Source organism: Carcharodon carcharias, chromosome 13 (assembly GCF_017639515.1).
Source record: "Carcharodon carcharias isolate sCarCar2 chromosome 13, sCarCar2.pri, whole genome shotgun sequence".
Classification (NCBI taxonomy): Eukaryota; Metazoa; Chordata; class Chondrichthyes; order Lamniformes; family Lamnidae; genus Carcharodon; species Carcharodon carcharias.
This window is the reverse complement of record NC_054479.1, coordinates 55,695,895-55,719,252: the sequence shown is the minus strand read 5'-3', so window position 1 is coordinate 55,719,252 and position 23,358 is coordinate 55,695,895. Positions and strand designations below refer to the sequence as shown.

Genomic DNA, 23,358 nt, shown 5'->3' with positions numbered 1-23,358 from the left:
TGAAACTATTTTGGATGTTGGCTCATGGTTCAGTATTCTGAATTTTGTTATTTTGGAGCAACAGAGCTGCTGATGGGATATGTAGAAACACAATGCAGGGAATTTAAATGGGATTAGAGGTGTAATGCAAGACTTTTGATGGGGAAGTGGAAGTTGAAGTGTGTGATGTAAGCACTGCTGGGGAAATCATGTGATACTTGCATACGCTTACCAATGGGAGATCTTAACTTGCTGTTGGTGTGAGCTGTGCAGTGCATGTTGTAGTCAAGCACCTCCAAATGAGTTGCTGACTATGAAAATTTACAGCATGAAAGGAGGTTATTTGGCTCATCCTGTGTCTGTTCTTTGCTGCTGTGTATTCTCCTCATGACCCTGTATCCCCAGTTTCTAATGTGTATTGATTGTTCTACATAAAGAAATAAGAAATAGGAGCAGGAGTAGGCCCCTCGAGCCTGCTCCATCATTCAGTTACATCATGGCTGATTTCAATGTCAACTCTACTTTTCATCTGAGTCCTATATCCATTAACTCCCTTAGAGTCCAGAAAGCTATCCATCTTGGCCTTTAATATACTCAATAACTCAGCATCTATAGCTCTCTGGGATAGAGAAATTCAAAGATTCCCAACTCATTGAGTAGGGAACTTTCTCATCTCAGTCCTAAACGGGCTATGGAGCCTGAACAAAACTGGAATTGATGGAAATTGGTGGGGGGGTGCGGTGGGGAGAGCTCTCCACTGGTGGAATCATACCGAGCACAAAGGGACATGGTTATGGTTGTTGGAGGTCAATCAGCTCAGCCCCAGGACTTCACCGTAGGAGTTCCTTAGGGTAGTGTCCTAGTTCCAAAGATCTTCAGCTGCTTAATCAATGACCTTCCTTCTGTCATAAGGTCAGAAGTGGGGATGTTCACTGATGATTGCACTATATTCAGCACTATTCACAACTCCCCAGATACTAGAGCAGTCTGTGCCCATATGCAGAAAGTTCTGGATAATATTCAGGCTTGGGCTGATAAGTGGCAATTAACATTCATGCCACACAAGGGCCAGGCAATGGCCATCTCCAACAAGAGAGAATCCAACCATCTCCCTTTGACAGCCATCATTGAATCCCCCACTGTTTACATCCTGGGAGTTATCATTGACCAGAAACAGAACTGGACCAGCCATATAAATACTGTGGCTACAAGACGAGGTCAGAGGCTGGGAATTCTGCAGAGAGTAGCTCATCTCCTGACTCCCCAAAGCCTGCCCACTACAAGGCACAAATCAAAAGTGGGATCGAATACTCCCCACTTGCCTGGATGATTGCAACTCCAACAACACTCAAGAAACTGGACACCATCCAGTTGTGTCCCGCTTGATTGGCACTCCATCCACCACCTTCAACATCCACTCCCTTCACCACTGAGGGCACTGAGTAGCACAGTGACTGCAATGTTTACCATCTACAAGGTGCACTGCAGCAACTCACTAAAGCTGCTTTGACAGCACCTTCCAAACCCATGATTTCTACCAACTAGAAGCACGAGGGCAGCACATGGATGGGAACACCACCAATGCCATTTCCCCCCAAGCCACACGCCAACCTGACTTGGAAGTATATCGCCGTTCCTTTACTGTTGCTGGGCCAAAATCCTGGAATCCCTTCCTAGCTGCACTGTGGGTATTCCTACATCACATGGACTGCAGCAGTTCAAAAAAGTGGCTCAACACCACCACCTCAAGGGCAATTAGCAGTACATGCTGGCCTAACCAGTGGCGCCCACATCTCATGAATGGATAAATTAAAAAGACTGCAGCCTTCATGCCCTCCCACTTAGTCTGTCTATATCCCTCTGCAGACTCTTTGTCTCACGGCTTATTTTCCCATCTTGCCTCACATTGCCAGCAAACTTGGATACATTACAATTAACCCTTTCATCTAAATCATTAATATGTATTGTAAACAGCTGAGGTGCCTGCACTGATGCTTGTCGCACCCCACTAGTGACAACCTGCCAGTCTGAAAATGACCCATTTTTGAGTTTTCACATTTTGTTTTGCAGCTACTGTACATGAAGGCATAGTACCACAATAGATCAATGTATAAGATCTTTTCATGACCAGCATCTGTAGTGCCTCTAAATTGTTGGTCTTAGGAAAAGATGTATAAGCAGAAGTGTCAGAGCCCATTTGCCATGTACGATTCAACAAAGCCTGATCAGTACTGCATCTTCAGTTGTTCACCTGGACCTCTGCCTCATCTTTCATCTTTTATGCTTCAGCTTACGTATACACTTCTTCCGCCACTTTGCTCTCGCGTTGACAAGGATCTGTTTTCTAACTATTAACCAATCCTCAACCCATGCTAACAAATTACCCCTAATCTCATGAGTCCTTGTATTGTAAACTTTGATGTGGTGCCTTACGTCAATGCCTTTTGAAAATCCAAAAATATTATGCCCACTGGTACACTGCTAATTACCCGAAAAAATCTATTGATTTGTCAAACATTACTTCCCTTTCATTAAACATAAGTTGACTCTGCCTGATCATATTATGATTTTCTAAGTGCCTTGTTACCATTTTCTTAATAATGAATTCATCATTTTAAAAGGTACAGTGGCCTTGATCTCAGCCTCTCCCTGTGGCAAAACATCGATAGTTTTAACAATTCTCTGTACCAAGAAATTGCTTCTCACTAATATCTGCCCTCTATTAAATCTCCATTTGAACACCTCTGCACCATGTGAATAGTTCAGTATCTAGGGTATTTGCCAATAACTACAGTTTTGCCTCTCTGATATCATCCTGGTGAATCTACTGCACTGACCCTTTGATTTTTTAAAAATATGCAGCTTTTACTGTATTACCTGTGGCTGAACAGTTGCTTTGAACAAATTTATCGTTCTCCAGTGCCATTATTAACTGTAATGTGTAGTGAGTTCTGACTGTTCACATAAGGACAAGGCACCTCCTTAGCAGTACACTACAGTAGTCCTTTTTGGATGGATGGAAACCTGTATCAAGTCAGACCAATATATCCATCCTAAACTGAGCTGATACTGCATTTTCAATAACACTAGGAATCCCAGATGGTACAGTAGGTAAATCTAGAATTCAATGTCATATTGCCATACTGGTAGGAAGCTTTGATACCCAGTTTGGACTGACTTGGCTGATGTCATACAGTGAGGCAGCATAGCTGGCCTTACCGCATAAAAAGTGGGAAAGAATCAGCCAGGGTTCTTATTTTTGATCATTATCTAGTGACTCCTGGCAAGTGCTGATGTAGGCATTGGGTATGGACAGAGTTGGACCCTTCACAGTTGAGGGGCTGCTAGGTCTAGCAGTTTGACATGATGGATGATAATGTGGGTTGAATTACTAAGGCAACACCGCTGCCCAAGAAACTCCAGCATCCCACCAGCAAGAGTCTCCACTTGCAAGTCAGGATGGTTGAAAGTAGGGAAAGCAGTAGAGAAGAAAGGGAGAAAGCTAACTTTTTAGAATTGTATATTTAAACCCTTGCTGTGTTCTTTCAGGACGCACATGCAGGATCTACAGGAGGTTACCCAGGATTTGCACTACGAAAATTTCCGTTCTGAGCGGCTGAAACGTGTTGGCAGGTTAGTTATATTTCTAGTGCCCTTTTTTTCTTTCCATCAAACATGTATATTTCTGTATGAAAATTTCTACTACAAGTTAATCTTTTGCTCATGTGGTCTCAATATAATATTTATTTCAATGTGTGAACATTGTAAGTTCAAAAATTGTAGAATTCTGTTGGTTTGGTGGGTGTGTTCAACCACAAACATCACAGCTTCTCTCCTGTGTCGGGGTTGAATTAACTGGACTGGAATAGTGGATTGTGCTCCAGTTGGCATCTGCACCTTTTAATATAAGGAGAACCAAAAGAAAAGTCAGCCCATGATCATTGCTTTTGATTATTGTTTAATGTCCTCTATTGGGCAAGTACACACTGTCCAAATGAAGTATGGCTTATTGGATGAGGCACTAGAGAGCTTCTGCTGCCTGCAATATGAATCATAGTTGTTCAATTTTGAGTTGAGGACCTGGGATGGGGTGTGGCAAAGAACCAATCTAAAGAAAAAATTAATGCAGGAAAATGCATGCTAGAAAATAATAACCATCTCCAACAGTAGCCTGTTAATTTTTTAATGATGAGCAATATAAAGCAATGGAGGAGCAATGGAGGAGCAATTAATTTAGGTGTTCAAATTCACAAAATTACGAAAAGCTAATGCAGAAGTGCAAGGAGTAATCAAAAAAGGCTAATGAAATGTTGGCCTTCATCTCAAGGGAGCTAGAATACAAACTGAAGCAGTGCTTCAGTTATATAGAGTCTTCATCAGCCTTTGAATTCCCTTGAGATTAGAAGATTAAAGGGAGATCCAGTTGAGGTATTTAAAAGGATAAGTGATTCGATATGATAGATATGGAGAAACAGTATCCTCTAGTGATGGAAATCCAGAACAAGAGGGTATAATAAAATTTAGAGCTAGGGTGCACTTTTTCACACACAGGGTAGTAGAAATCAAGAGCCCTCTTTCCCCTCTGGCTGTGGATGGTTGGAATATTGGAATTTTCAAAATTGAGATCAATAGACTTTTGTTGGGAACAAATATTGAAGGATATGGAGTTGAGGTACAGATCAGTGATGGTCCAGTTGAATGATGAAACATGCTTGAGGACTTATTGGTCAACTTCTTGTCCCTGTGTTTCCAGAGTGTGCCAATCAACTGTGATATGCAAAGTTAGAGATAAAGGTTTGTATTTAATGTAGTAATGCTGGGACTCCCACCACTGCTTAGCGAATAGCTAAGCCACATGGACAAGGAAACGCCCAAGTTTTGATCCCCAGACTTTGCCACGAAACTTTATGTAGTTGCATGGTGCACGAATTGGCCCTGTAGTCATCTGGCCAAAGACCAAATTCGGCTTGGATGTGATGTTCTTGTGATTGAATGTCTGCAACGTGCCAGCTCCCAGATTAATTGTGTCCACCTGGTAAGATTCTCTAAACTACCATATGAATAAGCATATCACGGCAAGGAGGACACCATTCAGGATGCATGGAGGATGAAATATGTCCCATTTTACCTGATAGTGATGGAACCCTTCATGAAGCACTGTTTTTTTCTTAAATTGTAGAATTGACCTAGTTTTAATGGAGGCAAAGCTTTAGAAAACATGTTCTTAGTTTTCAGTCAGACCTTTTGCACTCTTGCCAGTAATAATGGGGTGTGAATCAAATGGGTTACTTTATACTGAGCTGCTTGAGTGTTGTCGGACCTGCACTCAGCCTGGCATGTAGAGAGTATTCCATTACAGTTCTGATTTGTGCATTGTATATGGTGGAAAGGCTTTGGGGAGTCAGGAGGTGAGTTACTCACCTGCTCTTGTCAGCACAGTATTTGTGTGCATGGACCAGTTAAGTTCCATTGTTACATATGTGGAATCTTGGAATGTTATAACACAGAAATAGACCATTTACGTTATCAAGTCTATGCTGCTGTTACCTCCAAAAGTCACTTGGAGTTTAATCCTGCTTTCCTACTTGCCTCCCGCATCCTTCAAAAATTCTCCTTTTCAAGGCAACTATCTAGCTTTTTTTAAAGGCCTTTGGACTTGCCTTCAACAACTGTAGCAGAGAATTTCACATTCTATCAATTCTCTGTGAAAAGAATTTTTTGTAAACCACCCCCCCACCACACTTCAATTCCTTTTATGACCATTTTAAATTGATGTCCTCTGGTCACCGTATCGCTGATCAGTGAAATTGACTCGCATAGCACTTCAGAATGACCAGAGTGTCTGCGTACCTGAATCTCTCAGTTCCTTTACTTCGTTTAAAACCTTAACATTTCAAATGTAATTCTCTTCCAAAATATATTATTGCACATCTTTCAGCTTTAAACCTCATCTGTTGCTTATCTGCCTGGCCTGCTAGCATTCCTATGACCTCCCATAGTCTTCACAGTCTTTATTAGAACTTGTCATTTCCCACTTAGAAATTGTCAGCATATTCTGATATTATTCCATAAATTTTAATCCGAATTATTTATGTATAAAATAAACCGGAGTAGCCCAAACACAGACCCCTGTGGAGCATCACTCACCAGACTTTTCCACAGGAACTTTTTAAAACTCCTTTGCTTTCTGCTTCCTATCATCTGCCTTTCAGTATAGCTCGATTAGTGTATTCTTTATCAGAATGCACTTTTCTGCCTTCTCAATACTTTCTCATCACTAATGTACAGTTCTATTTGTCAATTCTTTTTCTTCCATTTGCCCAGGCAAGGTTCCTTACTTAACTTGCGCTAATTCATTTTAATTTTTCAGCCAAGTACTTCTTTGTTTTTGCTTTTCGTACTTTAACTGAACCCAAATATATCGCAGTCACTGTATCTCAGATGTTCACCTTAGGTCACCTGCTTGCTCCACTTCATTACCCAGTCCAGGCCAATTAATGCTACCATGTACTCAGGAGCTTTTCACTATTTCCATGACCTCAGTTACTTGGAATGTCCTCTTGAGCAGAACCTGATTGTATTGTTGTTAAAGCCTCAGGTCAGACTCATAAATGTGACTAATAGACTTAGCTGCTTAGTACTCTTGAATACAGTGCCCACAGTAATTATGTAGTGCAGATTATTGTGGAAAACTCACATGACACAGCTGTTATATTGTTCCAGACCTTTGGGCAAAATTCAGAATAGGGTGACATCCCCCATTATAATTCTGTTTATTTGGAACAATGTAGATGCTGCTAATATTGTGGATCAAAACAAGATGGGCAGACTAGCCAGCAGGGCCCTAATGAAACATAAAAATGAGAGTGAGAGCATAATATCCACCCAAGGAGGGAATGTGTTGATGCATGTCTTGGCTTTGGTAAAATGTGTTTTTCTAAGATACTCTTCAGTAACCCTGCAGCTGTCAGCACCTGCCCCAAGCTTTACTATTGTTCCACTCAGTGAGCAGAAATAAAGAGCTGAAATGTAGCTATATATCTGTTGGTCCAGATTCAAATGTGCTTCATAATTCAGTGCTTACAGGTTGGTTCAAATGATCTAATCCAAGCTTTAAAATTGTGTCAATAAAAAAGTTTTAGATTGATTTGCAAGAAGCTCAGAGTTATTTGGCCTTGATGAGCATTGCGATGCTGCTGATGAGTGCACATTTCCCCTGGTTATCCCTCAGTAAAAATCTACTCTTTATTAGCTTTTCCAGTTGTGAAAACTTTTCAATGTGTCTGCACCTATCCCATGCACTTCCAATTCCATTCATTTACAAGACTGAAGCTTTAAGTGTTTTGATGATTCACAAAAGGGTTTATTTTAATTTTACAAGTCACTCGATTAAATGTACATTGTTAGATTCAGGCAGATACCGTCCTTTTGCACCACATGAGAGTTAGAGATTTGCAGAATATACAGCAGAGCTTCACTCAGAGTCTCCCAACCACTAAGCCTATTTTTTTTTACTCTTTTGTTACACTGTGGTATCTCATACAAAACTATGATCTGGTGACATATACTGAAAAGCAGAGGGCAGTATTTATCCATTCTGGCATTTGGATGGTCATATGATTAAATCCATGTTTATCATGTCTGAAAATAATTCAGATCCTACAAACCATATAAGTGCTTTCAGATACTAATTCTGTAAAAGTAGATCACCTGTAGAGTACAGTAGAACTAGGAAAAATAAAACAACCATGAGATATCAGTTAATTCATAGTATTTTTAAGAATAAATCCCTGTTAAAAAGAGAACATATTTTTGATGTTAATGCCACTTTCCTTCATGCTATTCATGCCTGATAACCTGACCACCAAGAAGAGGTCTTATAACTGCCCACCTTGTGTTTGTGTCTTGGGCAAAGGAAGAGACGCTGGTAGCTGAACACATGTTCAGGCTGGGGAGGAGCTTATGTCTGATTTATGGGTATGGATCATGAGCTTGTGTTTGGGACTATCTGTTCCCTGGTAACCATGGTGAGCACAGTACAAAGGAAAATATATAAGGCTCAATAGTTTGAGATTATATCCATCATTGTTGGAATAAACTTGAGCTATATTATATGTGCATGGTTAGAGATGTTTTTCAAGAAGAAAGGATTCAGATTCATGAGGCGGTCAGGTAGTTTTAGGGGAAGAGTGAGCTGCACCAGTGGGAAAGCCTTTAAGTGACCATGGCTGTAACCAGAATCCTCTCAACTGGAGCTGTGGGGGAGGGTTTAACTGAATATAGCAGGGAGAGGTGAAAAGCAAGAGAGTGAGTTAAGCAGCTTGGGAAAGACTTCAATTTAGGTGCATAAGGAAAAGGAGAGCGATTAAACAGTATAAATTAGGGCAAAAGGAATGAGGATGGGGAGGCAAAAATGAGAAAATAAAAAAATCCAAACTAAATTGTATGTTAATGTACAGAGAACAAGAAACATATTTGGGTGTCTGAATAAAATGGAAAACATGATATAATAGCAGTGCCTGAACTATGACTGCAGCTGTACTAAGATTAGCAATTAAATATTCCTGTGTATAATGCTTTCAGGATGTATAGGTGAGGAAAAATGTGAGGAAGGGTAGTCAATTTAATTAGACACTATATTGTATGACGAGAATGTGAGGACTTAAATAGAGAAGTAGCTTAAAGCGATTTCCTTAACATTGAACTGAACAATGTGAAAAGATTAGACACATTACTGTGAATGCATTTTAACTCAGTAAGCAGTGGAAAAGAAATCAAGGATGAAATTTGCAGACAAACTTAGAGGGGTGTATTTGTGATAGTTATAATTATGGGCTGTTTTAATTATTTCCAAGACTAAACTGAGTTAGGGAAAACGTGATAAAAATAGAGAGGTTTGTTTGTAATGTACTTGCCACTGTTTTGCCCAATAATATGTTGCAACAAGGAAGAATACACTCCTTAAATAAAAACAGAAGATGCTGTAAATATTCAACAGATCCGGCAGCATCCGTGGAGAGAGAAACATGGAGTCAAATTTTCAGATCTGTTATAGAATCTTCGACCTGAAACAGCTCTGTTTCTCTCTCTACAGACGCTATAGAATGCTTATAGCATTTTTTGTGTTTATTTCACATTTCTAGTATCCACAGTATTTCGCTTTTGTACCACTTAACCTAGTTCAAGATATTTAAGCAGAACCAGTCAAGTGACCTGAAAGGATGGGAGTATGTGAGAAACAGTGACCACCATAATAATTGGGTTCAATTTAAAAATAGAAAAGGCAACAGTTCAGAACAAGGAAATTTGACAGGAAAAGTTATAGCAAGACAAAAATAATTTTGTCCAGATAAAATCTTGGAGATAAAATTGTCAAATATACATATAATACAGCATGGACAACAGGGAAATATTTAAACAGGAGATAGAGTGCAAACCAAGTAAAGGGAACAAAAAAAGGATTAGGTCAAATTTGAAACTTAAAATAATAGCACTAACAGGGCAGGTGATTAAAAATTAAAACCAGCCAGTACAAATATAGAAAATATGTCAGAAAGCTATAAGAAGTGAGCTTAAAAAGGCTAAAAAGGATGATGAGGAATATTAACTTGTAACAATATACATAAAGAAAATTATGGAAATCAGATCCATTCTGATAATAGGTCGCAGACCTGAAACTCTATTTCTCTCTCCACAGATGCTGCCAGACCTGCTGAGTATTTTTAGCATTTTCTTTGTTTCTTTCAGATTTCCACATCCGCAGTATTTTGCTTTTTTGTAAATGGTAACAAATAGGTGTTACATAGACACATTGATGACAGCATAGTTAAGGTAGCAATGCAGCTGCACAGAGATGAAGGAGGCAAGATAGGGAATAGCAACAATACTTACTAAGTACGTGCCTCAGTTTTTAGAGGAGGTGGCAGTTGACACTGAAGAGCCACTAGAGATTGGTCTGTCATAAAATCATAGAAATTTGCAGCACCAAAGGAGGCCATTCAGCCATCATGTCCACACCTGCCAACAAGTAGCTTTCCAGCCCTATCCCACTTTCCAACTCTTGCTCCATAGCCTTGTAGGTTATGGCACTTTAGGTGCATATTCAAGTATCTTTTTAGGGTTTCTGCCTTTACTACCTTTTCAGGCAGTGAATTCTTTATCCACGCCATAGTCTGGGTGAAAATATTTTCCCTTAAATCTCCTACCTCTTACCCTAGATTTATGCCTCTGGTTATGAACCCCTCGATCAAAGGGAATAGGGCTTTCTCATCCACTTTCTAGATTCCCCCCATAATTTTATATAGTTCAATTAGGGTCTCCCCTCAGCCTCCTCTTTTTCAAAGAAAATAATGCTAGCTTATCCAGTTTTTCCTCATAATTAAAATTCTGCAGTCCAGTCACCATCCTCATAAATCTCTTCAATATCCTCTCTAATGCAGTCACATCTTTCCTATAGTGCAATGACCAGAGTTGCACACCGTATTCCAGAACTGCACACATTACTCCACTTGTGGCCTAAATAGTGTTTTTACAGTTCTAGCATAACCTCTCAGCTTTTATATTCTATGTTTCTGCTAATAAAGACAAATATCCCACATGCCTTCTTGACCACCTTATCTACCTGTCCAGCCACCTTCAGGGATCTGTGGACAAAGTCCCTCTGCTTCTTTACACTTCTCAGTATCCTACCATTTCTAATGTGTTCCCTTGCCTTATTAGCCTTCCCAAATGTATTACAGGTACCTTGCATTTCTCAGGATTTAACTCATTTGCCACTGTTCCACCTACCTGACTAATCCATTGATAGTTTCCTGCAGTCTACAGCTTTCTTCTTCTTTATCAATCACACAGCCAGTTTTGGTATAATCTGAAAATGTTTTAACCAGAACCCCCACGTTCTGGAAAAAGGAAAAACTGTGATAAGCCAGGAAATCATAAGCAAGTTAATTTTATCTCAATTTTGGTAATCTTCTAAAATCTATAATTAGTTGAATATTAAATCCTAGGAGAGCCCTGAGCTAAGCAGGACCAGATAGGGTGGATTTTAAAATGGTGGGCTGTTGCAGAATTTTTTTACAGAATTCTTCAAAAAATAACACAGAAAATAATGCGGATATGGATTTTGACAAAATACCTTTACTCTATACCACATAAAAGACTTGCGACAAAGATAATGACGAATGGAGTTAAGAGGAATGTGGCCATGTAAGTAGAGGAATATTTGGGGGATAGAAATGGTAGAGATAAAAGGAAGTTTCTCACACTGAAAGGACATGGTTGACTTTGTTGTGCTTGTATGTTATTTGAATGATTGGACTTGGGAATTGAGGGCATGATGAAATTTACGAATGGCACTGATAGGCAAATTGTGACAATGGCTGTAAAAAGCCTCTGGAAGTTGGGAGTAAGTTAGCAGGATAGACATTCATGGTAGAGGCATTTTAATATAGAAAAATATAAAATAATACATTGTGGAAATAAAGAAAAGGAATAAAAGGGTATGCTGATAGGGGTAGATTAAATAGGATGGGAGAAAGCCTGTGTCAACACAGGGAGCAGTTGAGTTCAATGTCCTGTTTCTGGGCTGTAAATCCTGTGTCATTCTATACGTTTTAAAATGTTGTTCATCTGTAATATATTCCAGTCCTGAGAAAGAGGCCTCTCTCCATGAATGCCAACTGACCCACTGAGTGTTTCCAGCATTTCTGGTTTTTATAATATTAAATGACATTATGCTGCTTGACTAAATGTAACATTTCTAATTGTTTATCACATTCTCCAGATTAGCCTGCCCATAGACCCACCATTTTTGTGCCTTTCTTCATTATTTATAGCTGCATCACTGATAGGAAAATATAACAATCATATTTTTATAGGGACCCAATGATTAGGTTAATACAACTCACGTATTAAATTATTAAATATTCAGAGAATAATGGATAACTGGGAGTAGATACAAATAAGTAATCTTAATTCGAGAATGACTTCTGGGTGTAGTGTATTCTTTAATACAATACTTTCATCTAATAGGGTGGCTAGGTTCACTTTGAAATCAGGTTTTTATGTCGCTATTTCTACCATATTTTTGGATGCATATTCACAGTGTTTGGTTGTACTTAGAGATGATGATCATGAATGCATTCGTGCAGGTTTATATGCAAGTAATTTCCAGTTCATTACTGGGCTGCTGTACGTAATTGACATACTTACTGCCCCAAGGCAGGGTCTACCACAGAGAGAAGTCACAGTCCAGGCTGGACTGGGATGAGCAAGTGATATTGAATTATCCTGGTTTCTGACTCTCTCTTTTGTGCCACTAGGGATGTGGAAGATGAAACGGTTGACAAAGACAAGATTCTGCTGCAGAAGGAGGCTGAGGTGAGTGTATCAATTTCTAAGAGGTGAAGTGCAGAGATAAAAAGTAACAAAAGCCTTTATCATGAACATTTTCAGCACTTAAGCTATAGACTCCTACACAGCACATGGGGGACAAAGGTGAAAAAAAGTTGTGTTTTTTGTTTCTGAATGATCCTCATACAGCAGCAAAACAGGAAACAATTCTGAATTTAGTGGGTTCCATTGCCTACAGCTGCCTCATTGATTCTTGTTGCTATCACACCCTGGCTTTCAAGTATGGATTTTTTTTTTGCCAGAATATATACTTTGTTAAACAGTGCAAATCAAACACTGATAGTTGATTGTAGTGCAATTGGCAGCTCGTTGGTGGAAGAGGTGGGAATGGAGTTTGGGACAGGACAACATAAGGGTAAGAGAATGGGAAAGAGAGACAGGGAGGAGAATGGGAAGGAGAGACGGGGAAGGGAATGGGGAGGAGAGACGGGGAGGGGAATGGGAAGGAGAGGGAAAGGGGTGGGGGAATGGGAAAGAGGGGGAAAGGAGTAGGGGAATCAGAAAGAGGGGGAAAGGGGGAGGGGACGGAGAGGGAGAGGGGATCGGGGGGGAAGTAAAAGAGGGGGAAGGCGGAGGGAAATGGGAAATGGGGAGGGGAATAGGAAAGGGGGAGGGGAGGGGGAAAGGGGGAGGGGAATGGGAAAGGGGGGAAGGGGGAGGGGAATGGGAAAGAGGGGGGAAGGGGGAGGGGAATGGGAAAATTGGGGGAAGGGGGAGGGGAATGGAAAATTGGGGGGAAGGGGGAGGGGAATGGAAAATTGGGGGGGGGAATGGGAAAGAGGGGGAAAGGGGGAGGGGAATGGGAAAGAGGGGGAGGGGAATGGGAAAGAGGGGGGAAGGGGGAGGGGAATGGAAAATTGGGGGAAGGGGGAGGGGAATGGAAAATTGGGGGGGATGGGAAAGGGGGGAAAGGGGGAGGGGAATGGGAAAGAGGGGGAAAGGGGGAGGGGAATGGGAAAGAGGGGGAAAGGGGCAGGGGAATGGGAAAGGGTGGAAAGGAGGAGGGAAATGGGAAACGGGGAAAAGGGGAGGGGAATGGGAAAGAGGGGGAAAGGGGGAGGGGAATGTGAAAGAGGGGGAAAGGAGAGGGGAATGGGAAAGAGGGGGAAAGGGGGAGGGAAATGGGAAAGAGGGAGAAAGGAATGGGAAAGAGGGGGAAAGTGGGAGGGGAATGGGAAAGGGGGGAAGGGGGAGGGGAATGGGAAAGGGGGAAGGAAATGGAAAAGGGGGGATGGGGAGGGGAATGGGAAAGGGGAGGGGAACGGGAAAGGGGGAGGGAAATGGAAAAGGGGGAAAGGGGTAGGGGAATGGGAAAGAAGGAGAAAGGGGGAGGGGAATGGGAAAGAAGGAGAAAGGGGAGGGGAATGGGAAAGAGAGGGAAAGGGGGAGGGGAATGGGAAAGAGAGGGAAAGGGGGAGGGGAATGGCAAAGAGAGGGAAAGGGGTAGGGGAATGGGAAAGGGGTAGGGGAATGGGAAAGGGGTAGGAGAATGGCAAAGAGAGGGAAAGGGGTAGGGGAATGGGAAAGGGGTAGGGGAATGGGAAAGAGAGGGAAAGGGGTAGGGGAATGGGAAAGAGAGGGAAAGGGGTAGGAGAATGGGAAAGAGGGGGAAATGGGTAGGAGAAATGGAAAGAGGGGGATGGGGGAGGGGACGGAGAGGGAGAGGGGAAAGGGGAAAAAGAGGGAAAGGGGAGGGGAAGTAAATGAGGGGGAAAGGGGAGGGGAATGGAAAGGAGGGGGAGGGAAATGGGAAAGGGGGAGGGAAAGGGGGGAGGGAAATGGGAAAGGGGGAGGGGAATGGGAAAGGGGGGAGGGGAATGGGAAAGTGGGAGGGGATTGGGAAAGTGGGAGGGGAATGGGAAAGAGGGGGGAAGGGGGAGGGGAATGGGAAAGAGGGGAAAGGGGGAGGGGAATGGGATAGGGGGAAAGGGGGAGGGAAATGGAAAAGGGGGGAAATGGGGAGGGGAATGGGAAAGAGGGAGAAAGGGAGAGGGGAATGGGAAAGAGGGAGAAAGGGAGAGGGGAATGGGAAAGAGGGAGAAAGGGAGAGGGGAATGGGAAAGAGGGGGGAGGGGGAGGGGAATGGGAAAGGGGGTAAAGGGGGAGGGGAATGGGAAAGAGGGGGAAAGAGGGAGGGGAAAGGGGGAGGGGAATGGGAAAGGGGGAGGGGAATGGGAAAGGGGGAGGGGAATGGGAAAGGGGGGAGGGAAATGGGAAAGGGGGAGGGAAATGGGAAAGGGGGAGGGGAATGGGAAAGAGGGGAAAGGGGGAGGGGAATGGGATAGGGGGAAAGGGGGAGGGAAATGGAAAAGGGGGGAAATGGGGAGGGGAATGGGAAAGAGGGAGAAAGGGAGAGGGGAATGGGAAAGAGGGAGAAAGGGAGAGGGGAATGGGAAAGAGGGGGGAGGGGGAGGGGAATGGGAAAGGGGGTAAAGGGGGAGGGGAATGGGAAAGAGGGGGAAAGAGGGAGGGGAAAGGGGGAGGGGGAATGGGAAAGGGGGAGGGGGAATGGGAAAGGGGGAGGGGAATGGGAAAGGGGGAGGGGAAGGGAAGGGGGGAAAGGGGAGGGGAATGGGAAAGGGGAGGGGAATGGGAAAGGGGAGGGGAATGGGAAAGAGGGAGAGGGGAATGGGAAAGAGGGGGAGGGGAATGGGAAAGAGGGGGGAGGGGAATGGGAAAGGGGGTAAAGGGGGAGGGGAATGGGAAAGGGGGTAAAGGGGGAGGGGAATGGGAAAGAGGGGGAAAGAGGGAGTGGAATGGGAAAGAGGGAGGGGAATGGGAAAGGGGGAGGGGAATGGGAAAGGGGGAGGGGAATGGGAAAGGGGGATGGGGTAGGGGAATGGGAAAGGGGAGGGGAATGGGAAAGAGGGGGAGGGGAATGGGAAAGAGGGGGAGGGGAATGGGAAAGAGGGGAAGGGGAATGGGAAAGAGGGGGAGGGGAATGGGAAAGAGGGGAAAAGGGGGAGGGGAATGGGATAGGGAGAAAGGGGAAGGGAAATGGAAAAGGAGGGAAATGGGGAGGGGAATGGGAAAGAGGGAGAAAGGGAGAGGGGAAGGGAAAGAGGGAGAAAGGGAGAGGGGAATGGGAAAGAGGGGGAAGGGGGAGGGGAATGGAAAATTGGGGGAAGGGGGACGGGAATGGGAAAGAGGGGGAAAGGAATGGGAAAGAGGGGAAAGGGGGAGGGGAATGGGAAAGGGGGTAAAGGGGGAGGGGAATGGGAAAGAGGGGGAAAGGGGGAGGGGAATGGGAAAGGGGGAGGGGAATGGGAAAGGGGGAGGGGAATGGGAAAGAGGGGGAGGGGAATGGGAAAGAGGGGGAGGGGAATGGGAAAGAGGGGGAGGGGAATGGGAAAGAGGGAGGGGAATGGGAAAGAGGGGGAAAGGAGGAGGGGAATGGGAAAGAGGGGAAAGGGGGAGGGGAATGGGATAGGAAGAAAGGGGGAGGGAAATGGAAAAGGGAAATGGGGAGGGGAATGGGAAAGAGGGAGAAAGGGAGAGGGGAATGGGAAAGAGGGAGAAAGGGAGAGGGGAATGGGAAAGAGGGGGAAGGGGGAGGGGAATGGAAAATTGGGGGAAGGGGAGGGGAATGGGAAAGAGGGGGAAAGGAATGGGAAAGAGGGGGAAAGGAATGGGAAAGAGGGGAAAGGGGGAGGGGAATGGGAAAGGGGGGAAAGGGGGAGGGGAATGGGAAAGAGGGGGAAAGGGGAGGGAAATGGGAAAGGGGAGGGGAATGGGAAAGGGGGAGGGAAATGGGAAAGGGGGAGGGGAATGGGAAGGGGGGATGGGGTAGGGGAATGGGAAAGAGGGGGAGGGGAATGGGAAAGAGGGGGAGGGGAATGGGAAAGAGGGGGAGGGGAATGGGAAAGAGGGGGAAAGGGGGAGGGGAATGGGAAAGAGGGGGAAAGGGGGAGGGGAATGGGAAAGGGGGAAAGGGGAGGGAAATGGGAAAGGGGGAAAGGGGAGGGAAATGGAAAAGGGGGGAAAGCGGCAGGGAAATGGGAAAGGAGGGACACAGAGGGGAATGGGAGAAAGGGGGAGGGGAATGGGAAGGGGGAGGGGAATGAAAAATCGGAGGAAGGGAATGGGAAAGAGGGGGAAAGGGGGAGGGGAATGGGGAAAAGGGGGAAATGAATGGGAAAGAGGTGGAAAGGGGGAGGGGAATGGGAAAAGGGAAAGGAGGAGGGAAATGGGAAAAGGGGAAGGAGAGGGGGAGGGGAATGGGAAAGGGGGAATGAGGGAGGGGAATGGCAAAGAGGGGGAAAGGGGAGGGGAATGGGAAAGAGAGGAGGAGAATGGGTTAAAAGGGGAAAAGTGGATGGGGAAAGGGGGAAAGGGGAGGGGAAGGAGGAGGAGGGGAATTGGAAAAATGGGTGGCGAAGGGGAAAAGAGTGAAGTAGGAGGGGAATGAGAAAAAGAGAGGAGGGGAATGGGAGGAAAAGAGGGAAGGGGATGGGAAAAAGGCACAGAGGAGGGGAATGGGAAAATGGGGAAAGGGTAGGGGAAATGGAGGAATGGGGGAAAAGGAGAATGGGAAAAGAAGGAAAGGGATGGGGTATAGGAAAAGAGGGAAGGGAGGAGAAAAAGAGGGGAGGGGAATGAGAAAAATGGGGGAAAAGGGAGGGAAAAAGGGGTGGGCAAGAAGGGGGAGGGGAATGGGGAGAAGGGGAGGGAGAAAGGGGTGGGAAATAGGAAAAGGGAGGGAAGTGGCAAGAAGGGGGAAAGTCGAGGCAATAGAAGAAAGGAGGAGAAGAGGGAAAGGGGAAAGGGAATTTGGGGGAAGGAGGAGGGGAAGAAGAAGGAAAGGGGGAAGAAGGGGGGAAGGGGAAATGGGGAGGAATGGACAAAAAGTGGGAAAGGGGGAAGGGAATGGTCGAGCTGGGAAGGATGATGTCAAGGGGAGAGAAATGGAGAAGAGGGGGGTGGGGGAGTGGATTGGAGGAGAGAATAGAGGGGAGAAGAACAGGGAAGAAGAGAAAGGGAAGGTGAGGCATCGGGGCAGGAAATGGGAATTTTTCTTATTTATTCATCAGATGGTGAGTGTCACTGGCAAGCCATCATTTGTTGACCATCTCTAATTCTTTGAGAAGCTGGTGATGAAGTGCCTTCTTGAACCTCTGCTGTCCATGCATTGTGGGTGCGCTTACAGTGCTGTTAGGAAAGGAGTTTCAGGATTTTAAACCAGCAACAATGAAGGAACGGCATTAGTTCTAAGTCAGGATGGTGTTTGATTTGTAAGGAAACTTGCAGGTAGTGGTGTTCCCGTGCATCCGCTGTCTTTATCCTTCTAGGTGGTAGAGGTTGTGGATTTGGAAGGTGCTGTTGGAGGAGCCTTCATGAGCTTTTTAGTGCATCCTGTATATAGTACATAAAAACAAAAAAATAAAAACAAAAAAATTGCGGATGCTGGAAATCCAAAACAAAAACAGAATTACCTGGAAAAACTCAGCAGGTCTGGCAGCATCGGTGGAGAAGAAAAGAGTTGACGTTTCGAGTCCTCATGACCCTTCGACAGAACTTGAGTTCGAGTCCAGGAAAGAGCTGAAATATAAGCTGGTTTAAGGTGTGTGTGTGGGGGGCGGAAAGATAGAGAGACAGAGAGGTGGAGGGGGTTGGTGTGGTTGTAGGGACAAACAAGCAGTGATAGAAGCAGATCATCAAAAGATGTCAACTACAATAGTACAATAGAACACATAGGTGTTAAAGTTAAAGTTGGTGATATTATCTAAACGAATGTGCTAATTAAGAATGGATGGTAGGGCACTCAAGGTATAGCTCTAGTGGGTTTTTTTTTTTATTTATTTTTTTTTTATATAATGGAAATAGGTGGGAAAAGGAAAATCTTTATAATTTATTGGGAAAAAAAAGGGGGAAACAGAAAGGGGGTGGGGATGGGGGAGGGAGCTCACGACCTAAAGTTGTTGAATTCAATATTCAGTCCGGAAGGCTGTAAAGTCCCTAGTCGGACACAAGCAGTGATAGAAGCAGATCATCAAAAGATGTCAACGACAATAGAACACATAGGTGTTAAAGTTAAAGTTGGTGATATTATCTAAACGAATGTGCTACTTAAGAATGGATGGTAGGGCACTCAAGGTATAGCTCTAGTGGGTTTTTTTTTATTTATTTTTTTATTTTTTTTTATATAATGGAAATAGGTGGGAAAAGGAAAATCTTTATAATTTATTGGGGAAAAAAAAGAAGGACTCAACTCCCTAGAAGCTGTCCACGATCTACAAGACAAAAGTCAGGAGTGTGATGGAATATACTCCACTCGCCTGGATGAGTGCAGCTCTGACAACACTGAAGTAGTTCCAAACTATCCAGGATAAAGCAATCTACTTGACTGGCACCCCAACCACCACTTTAAACATTCACTCCCTCCACTGTCAAAGCACAGTACAGCCATGTGTACTATATACAGAATTACCTGGAAAAACTCAGCAGGTCTGGCAGCATCGGCGGAGAAGAAGAGAGTTGACGTTTCGAGTCCTCATGACCCTTCGACAGAACTTGAGTTCGAGTCCAAGAAAGAGTTGAAATATAAGCTGGTTTAAGGTGTGTGTGTGTGGGGGGCGGAGAGATAGAGAGAGAGAGAGGTGGGGGGGGGAGATGTGGTTGTAGGGACAAACAAGCAGTGATAGAAGCAGATCATCAAAAGATGTCAACGACAATAGTACAATAGAACACATAGGTGTTAAAGTTAAAGTTGGTGATATTATCTAAACGAATGTGCTAATTAAGAATGGATGGTAGGGCACTCAAGGTATAGCTCTAGTGGGTTTTTTTTTATTTATTTTTTTATTTTTTTTTATATAATGGAAATAGGTGGGAAAAGGAAAATCTTTATAATTTATTGGGAAAAAAAAAAGGGGGAAACAGAAAGGGGGTGGGCACGACTAGGGACTTTACAGCCTTCCGTACTGAATATTGAATTCAACAACTTTAGGTCGTGAGCTCCCTCCCCCATCCCCACCCCCTTTCTGTTTCCCCCTTCTTTTTTTTCCCAATAAATTATAAAGATTTTCCTTTTCCCACCTATTTCCATTATATATATAAAAAAAATTAAAAAATAAATAAAAAAAAACCCACTAGAGCTATACCTTGAGTGCCCTACCATCCATTCTTAATTAGCACATTCGTTTAGATAATATCACCAACTTTAACTTTAACACCTATGTGTTCTATTGTACTATTGTCGTTGACATCTTTTGATGATCTGCTTCTATCACTGCTTGTTTGTCCCTACAGCCACACCAACCCCCTCCACCTCTCTGTCTCTCTATCTCTCCGCCCCCCACACACACACCTTAAACCAGCTTATATTTCAGCTCTTTCCTGGACTCGAACTCAAGTTCTGTCGAAGGGTCATGAGGACTCGAAACGTCAACTCTTTTCTTCTCCGCCGATGCTGCCAGACCTGCTGAGTTTTTCCAGGTAATTCTGTATATAGTACACATGGCTGTACTGTGCTTTGACAGTGGAGGGAGTGAATGTTTAAAGTGGTGGTTGGGGTGCCAGTCAAGTAGATTGCTTTATCCTGGATAGTTTGGAACTACTTCAGTGTTGTCGGAGCTGCACTCATCCAGGCGAGTGGAGTATATTCCATCACACTCCTGACTTTTGTCTTGTAGATCGTGGACAGCTTCTAGGGAGTTGAGTTACCCGCCACAGAATTCCCAGCCTCTGACCAGCTCTTCGGGCCACTGTGTTTTTATGGCTGCTTTAGTTCAGTTTCTGATCAATGGTAACCTCCAGGATATTGTTGGTGGGGGTTTCAGCAATGGTAATGCTGTTAAACATGAAATGATGGTTAGATTCTCTCTTGTTGGTGATAGCCATTTACCGGCACTTGTGTGGCATGTTACGTTACTTGTTACTTGTCACTTATCAGCCCAAGCCTGAATGTTGCCCAAGTCTGGGAGAAGAGAAGAGGGTCAAGAGGAAAGGGGGCATTGTGGGAGTGGAGCTGAGCAGAAGATAAGGTCTCAACGTCTTGAATGGTGGAGCAGGCTTGAGGTCTATGCCTGATTCTATTTCTTTCATTCTTATAACAGTTATCAGTATTTGCTGTCAACTTTGTCAACTGCATTATATACTGAACACTGCTATTTTATAATCTTTGTGTGTTTGTATTTTAGAAAAGGTGGATATTTGCTGGGAGTGGGTCGGCTTGCCCTATCTCCATCACTTAACTTAACATTAAGAGTAGCTGGAACGTTTAGTAAGAAAAAATTGCTGCCACGCTGGTTAAAAGCAGCACTGCTCTCTGCTGCCTCTTCAAATAAATATTGTTTGCTTCTCTTGAAACTTGACCAGTATTCCAGTCCCTTACTTTGAGGATTACCTGCTTCATTTTAGATAACAGGCAAGCTATCCTATATAAATTCACGTCAGTAAAACACTTTATCCAGTCCTAGAGCAGGATTTATGTGTAGTGACTAACCAAAAAAAAATGAAAGAGCTTTGAGAGTAATGCGCTATGATAGTACGTGATTGCTGCTTCTGGATATTTCCAGCTTGCGACATAATCTTCCAATATGTCCGCTGGCTGCAATAGCACAAACTGATGTGTCTCATTTCAAGAGTACAATTTTCCTCTGCACTAGAAAACAAGATCATGACCTGAGACAAAACCTGGCATGTTAATACAGATCTCACTTGTGACTGAAGATTAATGCTTTTACTCACCTTTGCTGTTCAGTGTGCTAAGATCTGTCACATTGGGTAGAGAGAGAGCGCATTGGCATACTGGAGAGAGAGAAAGCGAGCTGTAATTTATTTAAAAATTGCATTTATATAGCACTTTTCACAACCTCAGGACATCCCAAAGTGATTTTCAGCTAATGAAGTGCATTTGAACTATTGTGTAATGCACACAGTAAGCTCCCACAAACAGAAATGCAATAATTACCAGATAATCTGTCATTTTTGTGATATTGATTGAGGGATCAATATTGGCCAAGTCACTGGGCTATCTCCCCTATTCTCCTTCAAAATAGCACCATTTTATGCCCACCTGAGAGAGCAGATGAGGCAACGGGTTTAACATCTTTACTGAAAGACAGCATTTCCCATAGTGCAGCACTAAAGTGTCAGTCTAGATTTTTATGTCTAGGTCCTTGGAGTGGGATTTGAACCAAGAACCCTGTGACTCAAGAGGTAAGGATGCTGCCAACTGAGCCATGGCTAACGCACAATACTGGAGGGAGTGAAAGAACTGCAACACTGAGGGGAGAATGCATGCTGTAAAGATGGAGAGAGAGCAGGGGTATTGCATAAGGCTGTTGCAAATATCATTTAATCAGGTTCACTGGTTTTTCTAATCAAGGAAGGAAAATGTCCACTAGTTGATCTCTTCATTTGATTATTACAATCCAGTCAGATAGCTACACTTGGAGTGAATCCATTGTTTTGTGCATGCATCCATTCTAATCTACTTTCTCTCTGCCCTGAGAAGCGCTTATTGGTCGCATGGCTTGGCATGTTGCCACATGATAGTTACGCAATTGCTTTGCAGCTAAAGTCTGTGTCTGTCTGTGCGTGTGTCTGTCTGTGCGTGTATCTGTCTGTGCGGAGCACTCAGATTAATCTAATCACATACATGCAAGCTGCTGACTCCATTAGGGAGCTGCAGCTTGACATTGTTGAAGGGGTGTGGTTTAAGTGCATAGCTTGATGTGGAACTGACTGGCTTCTAAGCCTATGGTCTTTGGTGTCCCAATAAAATAATTTAGAGTGTAATGGTCATTCAGTTGAAGAGCCACATGAATTTTTGTAACCAGAAATGTTGAGAAATGTGCGAGATGTGTGTTAACTATGAATGGGTTTGCTACTGTCTGTTTCAGCTCTGAGTCCTGATTCCAATCTAATTCGTACTGATAAGATGAATTTTCTCTCTTTGTGTTGACTGTTAAGGCCCTAAGTGAAGAGAGTTTGATGACATTTCAGAGCATTTTCTGATGGGTCTGTTCATAACAGAAAAATGCCTAAAATTGTGAACAAATTTGCAGAAAATTGCCATCTTTTTCAGGCTGGCTTGTGTGTTAAATAGAAGTGGTGCATTGGGAATGTGTTGAGTTTGGATTTCAGATATCGTTGTGCAGCGGGGTGGTTGAAAGAATGGTGCTGAGCACTGAATGGAGCAAGACTATACATGCATTAAAGTGTGAGTTTGTGAAATTGTTGCAGATAGTGACCAGTGTAATACTTTTCCCAAGCTGAAGTCATGTTTTTACACTTTATTTCACTTGTGCAACACATGTCCTGCATTTCTGTATGCTGAATACAAAAGAATGGAATATATTAAATTTACTGGCCTTCAGATACATGCAGGTTCCCCCGCCCTATTCCCCAACCACATGAATGCACACACGAAGGCATTTGATACAGTGTGATCATAGCTTCTGCCTTTCCCCTCTTTTCATAGAATAACATTTTGTGTGTAATTTTTAATGACTGGAATAAAAATGGGTTTACTGCAACAATCAATTATTTTGAAACTTTTACGATAACATTTTTATTGGAAGGCTACGTATTGTTTCATTGAAGGGCGTGGATGTGGCAAGGCCATAAACGTACCTTATTTTTATTCTCCGAAAGTGGAACTCAATTTATGATTAACTGACATACCTGACAGTCTTGCCCAAAAGAAAGAAAATAACAACTTTTATATAATGTGTTGTCTTTAGTTGCTTCATACTATAAGGGTCTCCGAGTTGCATCTTTCAGTTGTTGTGAAATGTGCCTTTATCAGCAGAACACTTTCTGGTTGGGTTGGGAGGAAATCAGCTGATAGCCTGTGGCTTCTGGGAATTTCTTAAAAAAACAAACACTTGCTTCCTTCCCTGAATAGTTCCTGGGCTTTCGCAGTAAATGTCCTGTCACGATGTACTGGCAGAGAAAATGAGTGGCATCCAGCACAACTTAGATGACTTCTTACCTAATTACATTAGTGCAAATTCCAGCATA

The 23,358-nt window shown here is 43.5% G+C and overlaps 1 protein-coding gene across 2 annotated transcripts in view; it reads left to right on the top strand.

Annotated features, from left to right (window-relative positions):
• The window catches only part of zgc:63587 (uncharacterized protein LOC393431 homolog), a 136,711-nt gene that overhangs the window by 93,141 nt on the left and 20,212 nt on the right, over positions 1 to 23,358 (top strand). For both annotated transcript variants that reach the window (XM_041202578.1, XM_041202577.1), the window contains 2 exons: positions 3,529 to 3,612; positions 12,300 to 12,357. In XM_041202578.1, coding sequence (XP_041058512.1) covers positions 3,529 to 3,612; positions 12,300 to 12,357 — 142 coding nt within the window. The remainder of the gene's footprint in view (positions 1 to 3,528; positions 3,613 to 12,299; positions 12,358 to 23,358) is intronic.